We start from the raw sequence: 6,306 nt of genomic DNA, 5'->3' as shown, positions 1-6,306 counted from the left end.
TGGAAAAAAATTAGGTTTTATATATAATTTTTTTTTAAGATGCCAAAGGATTGTCTAAGACTTGACAGTGTTTCCTTTAAGACTTTTTTTTTAAATGTTAAGATTCAAAAGTTATGAAAAGTTTGGCACATCAGAAGTTCAGCTATACATATGGAAAAAAAAAAAATGGAATTCAGAGACTATTTTTTAAAGACAAGCTATGATGCACAGGTGTGCACAATTGAGGACTTGTTCTGCTTCACAATATGAAATCTGCAGGTTTTGTTTTCTAAAATAATCCAGAATAAAAACACATTCACAACCTGTAGGCTGGCACAGCATACCTGAGTGAGAATGTATAACCCCCATCTAAAACAGTAACTTAAACCTTTATCAGCATCCAAACGGAAAAAGACAAAAGGTAAGACTTGTAAGACAGCTATTGATTCATATAAGTTTTCAAGTCCTGATGTCTGATATTTATGTCTTCATCTAAATTTAAAAAAAAAAAAAAAAAAAAAAAAAAAAAAAAAAAAAAAAAAAAAAAACAAGTTCATGAAAAATTAGGGAAACAATCTGTCTCACACGATAAGAAACATTTAAGATCATTCTGCTGATGTAACTGTAGGAGCCACACATGCATGCAGGCTCTTTAAGAACTTTTGTTCAAAAAAAMCCCAAAAAAACCCAAATGAGTCTGAGTACTTTAATTCTGTGAACRCTCCTCAGTTGGCACTGACTGCCTCATGGGCTTCGTTTTCACTACTATAGTCTGATTTGGGATCATCCTCATAGTCCTCGTACATTTCTATTTCATCCTCTCCATTTATCATTTCGTTTCCAGGAAGGCTTCCGCTGTCCGTCTTCATACCATAAGTGCTCTGGATGACAGGGATGCTGGGCTCAGGGCTGGCAGAGGTGCTGGAGCAATCTGATGTCATCTGAGGGGACGGCGTGGTGGTCGCCATGGTAATAGCACCAGGGTAGACAACTCCTGTTCCCGTGGTGATCGGAATCTGAGGCTGTTGTCTGCAACAAAAAACGAGAGGGAAATGTGATTTCCTGTGTTTAGGGCAGGGAGGAGCTTCCACAAATCCAAAGGAAAGGAAAGCAGATGGATTCCTAGAAAGGCTGCATGTATTCCTGCAGGGTCCACAGGTCGGTCCTCTATGGGATTGGTTCATCCTATCCCAAAGAACATCTGGGATGTGAAGTGTTCTCAGTCACTACCAGACATCGACTCTTTAATGTATTTTATGTGTTTATTTAAACCATAGTACAAACTAGCACCTGGACAAAGACCATCAAAAGACTTCAGGCACCTCTATGATGCCTGCCTGCYACCATAGACACCGTGTATCCAAAATCTAAACTCTGATATCATGACAAGAGCTCCTGTTAATGAGAGGACCTCAAGACTGCCTGGAAGTATCTATAACATAAATATCTAATTTGCTATGTGACAGGTAAACTCCTACRTCACTTAGACATTCCTTTGATATTTTATTGCTGGCTTTTGATTTTTATTTGGATCCATGATCAGAATGCCATTTGCTTTTCAGGATTTCATGTGTAAGACTGGGATTTTTAAGCAAAGTACTTGATAAAAAAGAACAAATGTGCCATGGAAGATGCTGATTCAGTATTGACTAGTTACTGAACATACCTGCCTATTTGCACAATCTATTTAAAGAATTATACATTTAAATGTATTCCCAACCTTCCCTAGAGCAATATTGACCCTGTAGCAGTCATCTATTATAGAATTTTAGCAGGAAAAACAGAGTCAGGTATGTTTGAATAGTCTTGACTTCTTGACTCTTGTGTTATTCTGTATCAAATTCAAAATGGTATCTCAGAAACCAGTCTCAAATTCCCTAATCATTGTCTAAATCAGTATACAAAATAATGTTAAGCTTACTTGCAAAACCCTTAATGCTGGGCCTTTATTGTTCATTGTTCAAACTCTAATTTTGATAAATATCACACTTGAGAGTTATTGGGAAGCTGAAGTCCTTCAAGTTTGGGTAGTGATACAGTGAAATTATGAACACTCTATGTAAAATACCATTAAAATAGTCCTGCCGTGGCTGGTACTGCTAGCCTGACTCTTACAGCCTTTGCACAGCTTGAGAAATCCAAACATCTGTTATGTAAGTCTCATACACCTGGCTAGCAGCGAGCAAAAATGCAGTAATTCATTTGACACAGTCATTATACTCCTGTTTGCAAATGATGATTTGCAGATGATTTACAAACAGCTTGGGATTTTTCACTAAATTTTCACTTTTTAAATGGTCTGATAAATGTTCTGTGAAAACAATTTTCAACCAATGTATTTGCTTGCAAGCGATTTTCTGCAAACATCTTTCAATACTTTATCCATAAAATTGAACACCTACCTCACATGGGAACATTTCTGGTTTAGGATTGCATGTTTCAGGAGTACAAACTATTACCGCTAAAAACCCACACGTATCTCCCCCACAACTTTCAGACATGCAAAATGTTCACATTTATGAGTGTTTCCACAAAGCAGAGGAAAAAGAAACCCACACATGGTCAGCAGAAAAGATCTGTGTAGTTGTCAYCAGGCCATACACACTTAATTCTTTTTAATCTGCCCATCTAACAACTGCTGGTACTGATCTTTCCCTGGTATTTTTTAGAATAAATAAATTCACAAAACAAAACCTCACCAGTTGTTCATCAAAGAGCACCATGATATCAATGCCAAATGATGTTTTGAAAAAGTTTTCACAACTCCTGTAACAGAAGTTGTAGAATATACTCAAAGAATGWTTGAGTGCCCATTGCTGCTGTGTTACAGATGACATTAAGTGTCAGAACACAAGCGTCCACCTCTACACCTTTCCCCCCAAWAAGTTTGTGTTTTTTCCAAAGCAAATTGCCTTTTTACAAGTAGCAAGAACAATTAAAAAGTCTGCTTAAGACAATGAGGTGAGATACCTTGATTAAGTGAGGGTTATCAAGGTTAAGGCCTAAAGGCCAGGCTAAGAAATTCTGGTATTTTTTTTCAAATGCTTATCAAGTCAGCAGAATCCTTTTGCATTTCCACATTTCAGTGGGACTGGATACGCTTGTCCAAGTACCACCCATTTCAAAGTATAAAGGCCAGAAAGAAGCCCAATTTACAGAAGTACCTTTTACTTGAGAACACACCAAATGCACGGCAAGCTAAGGARTTAATCTAATTGTCAAAGAACCCAATTGGTGTAACAGGAAAGTTAAAGGCTTAGTGAATTTGTCATTCATAAATGCAGTCCTTTTCTTACATGTTTAACAAAAATCAGACATGCTGTGCATGCCTGCTGCTGGCTGGGTAATAACTTTAAATTACCTATATCTCACTGTGGAACTGTAAACATGTGGTGACTGTACCACCTAATTGGAAAGGGTCTCAAATTGCTACCCATTTGCTAGCAAAAAATTTGCTACCACTTAAACATGGGTACCCACATGCCCCCAGCAACTGGACACTTACCTCTGATTTAATACCTGTTATTATTTAGAGCTGATCATGTTGTCACTGTAAATTATGCTCTGGTTGCTACATTACATCCCAGAAAGCCTTATTTCAAAATATCCACAAAATATTTCAGAATATCTACAAACTGTGTGGATGGCATATGTTACTGGAGATGAGCGTTATCGGTTCCTAAGTAATTAAGTTATTGGGGAAGGAAATCAGAGCATTTATTTAAATTCCCACTACTCTCCTTGGAAGAAAGAATTGGAGTTTCTAACCTACAACTCTGGCCACTATGTTTTCTTCTATTTGTAGTTCTTAAAGGCATTCACGTTAATGGAGTCTTTTCTAACATTAAATTCCATGCATTTACTCATTGCCTCTAGCCAGAATTTTGCTACTCATAGAACCTAGGAGGGGAGAGATAAAAACATACTTTACCTGCAAGCTACAGGTTACAATTCAGCTGAGTTGAACATGGAAGTTTTCTGCCTGTTAAGATTTCCAGAAAGCAACATTAATCTTCTGATCCATGAGGAATGGTGACTTATGGCCACGTGCCCTGGCTTCAAACCTCTCCACCATCTCCTCTCAGACAAGGAAATCTCTATGTGGACAATTAGTAGTGGTCACTCTGCTCTGTTCTGCCTGCACTGGTAACATGTCTGTCCCCTCTGGGACCAAAGATTTGGCACAAAATATTTAAATAAATATAAAAATGGAGGTAAAGTGAAAATACTTAAACAAATTGACCTGCTCACAAGTTTGTRGCATTAATATTCTTGGGATTTTTCTGGAGAATGTTCCACTTTTGACTTTTGCCAAACCAGCAAAACATTTAAATTGGCAAATTACCATTGTTTTCTGATCCCTTCCCAACCATTTTCTGACAGCTCTTTAAATGGCTGAAGCAAAAATTGATTGCATTAAGGAAAACGCTCATATGCTCCACTCCCCTGAAACCTCCATTCCCATAAGGAATGAAATAACAGTAAATCTCACAAAAGCACCCATTGTGTATTTGCTTTAAGTTCAAGCTACAGGAGTATAATATTACAGACTTATTCAAAACCAGAGTCTAGCAGCATTCAGACTATGTGTGTACAGTAGTTATAAACACTATAAAGGCTTTATTCTAAACATCTTACACTGGTAAAACACAGAAAAAAAGTTACTGCTTACATCATTTTGCAGAGAAATGTGTATAGCATATACTCGTATTTCGAGTGTATTAGACTGTAAAAATGACTGAGCAATTAATTATCTTCGTAAGACAAGGCAACAAAAGACRGACTCTTAACTTAAAATACCTGAATTTATGCTTTATATATGATCCATTTGTTAGCTCACATTTATTTATGCATTACAAAAAACTACTATTGAAGATAAATTGTAAATCACTTGAAGTCTGTTTGGGATTAACTTATGCTGAAGGTAGCATTCACAAGTTCCATTAATAATTTTACTATTAAAAATAACTCAATTATTTTAAAGACATAGCTGGCTTCAGATTCAGCTTCCACTAGATGGATGCCTGCAATTTTTTAATATACTCTGCATTAAACATGAATTATTTCTGTGTATTATCTGCCTCTTTCGGAACAAAATTCCTTCATATAGGGATGCAACAGAAGGCCTACTCACATCGTAAGTTCCACTCTGTTCTTTAAAATATTTGGCAGTTCCTACATTTTTGTCTATCAAATATATAACATTTACTTGAAAACATTGATTTCCTGCCCAATTTATTCCAAGAAATCTTAACTCTCATTCCATTCTTTGGAGGTTTTTCTTCAAATACCAGATCAGAACCTGGCCATTAATTATCTTATTTTTCTATTTTATTTTAAATCCTGGCTGGTTTGTATATCGAGATTCTTTAAGCCCCTTTTGTGCATCTTACCAAAGCTTATCAAAGACTGTGTCTCACTAAAGTGGGCACTGTGAGCCTTTTGCATCGAAAAATTTCAAGCCATGCAGAACTACATGTTTGTGGTGGGGGATTGTACCCATAGAATTATCCTGTGTTAGCCAGTGGCTCACCTGAGGGAGTCTGAGAGGAAATAGCTTTTACTGGGTTGCCTAAGACATAAATGTACTGTTGCTATAAGAAAAATGCAAACATAATTACGAAAATATATCTTTTTGCTTTCTTTTTACTATTGCCTCTAGCCACCTGTTTTGAATGTTTATCTTACTCTTCAAACATCTCTTACTTATCTTCTCATTCTGTGATGATTTTATTGCCATTTTGGTGTACCATTCCCAAGTTAATTGTTTGGTTCTTAAAAAAAAAAAAAAAAAAAAAAAAAAAAAAAAAAAAAAAGGCAACAAAAAACCCCAACAGTACTTCAAGTAGTTCCGTTGAAGACTATTTTGTACTTTTGTTCTCTATCTTCCACTGACATATTTACAGTAAACACAGAGCGCATTCAATCCAAAAAACCACATTTGTCTCTTATTTCATTCTGAAAAGGAAACAGTATCTCAACTCTCACGTCTACAGTTCTGAAGGACGATTTATGTTGTTCCATCAAAACAGTGGAAAAATAATGGGGRTGTGAGGTCAGTTAGGAAAACTGTTCCAACTGATGTTTTATGTGATATTTATGTTAAACACAGGGAAGAATAAGTTGAAGAAGCTGATGAGCTCAGTTACTGTGTTTCACTTAGTTATAATCTGATTTGGAAGAAATGTTGCTTTTCATTACTTTGTAAAGTATTCTGCTGAGACAAATGATTCCATGTTTTATGTTTCAGCTCAAAAAAGATATTCTAGTATTTTTTTTTTTCACTAATTTTACTTGGTGACTTMCAATAAGTTTGTTTTAAATTAT

At 36.0% G+C, this 6,306-nt stretch overlaps 1 protein-coding gene across 4 annotated transcripts in view; it reads right to left on the bottom strand.

The window, feature by feature from the left end:
* Positions 1–505: 505 nt before the first annotated feature.
* The window catches only part of SOX6 (SRY-box transcription factor 6), a 252,853-nt gene continuing 247,052 nt past the window's right edge, over positions 506–6,306 (bottom strand). For all 4 annotated transcript variants that reach the window (XM_057369294.1, XM_057369296.1, XM_057369295.1 and 1 more), the window contains exon 15: positions 506–1,008. In XM_057369294.1, coding sequence (XP_057225277.1) covers positions 705–1,008 — 304 coding nt within the window. In that variant the 3' untranslated portion in view covers positions 506–704. The remainder of the gene's footprint in view (positions 1,009–6,306) is intronic.

Source organism: Malurus melanocephalus, unplaced genomic scaffold, assembly GCF_030028575.1.
Source record: "Malurus melanocephalus ecotype Western Australia unplaced genomic scaffold, MMel_1.1 scaffold_106, whole genome shotgun sequence".
In the NCBI taxonomy this organism is placed as follows: domain Eukaryota; kingdom Metazoa; phylum Chordata; class Aves; order Passeriformes; family Maluridae; genus Malurus; species Malurus melanocephalus.
The sequence above is the reverse complement of the archived record's forward strand: the minus strand, read 5'-3'. Positions and strand labels throughout refer to the sequence as shown.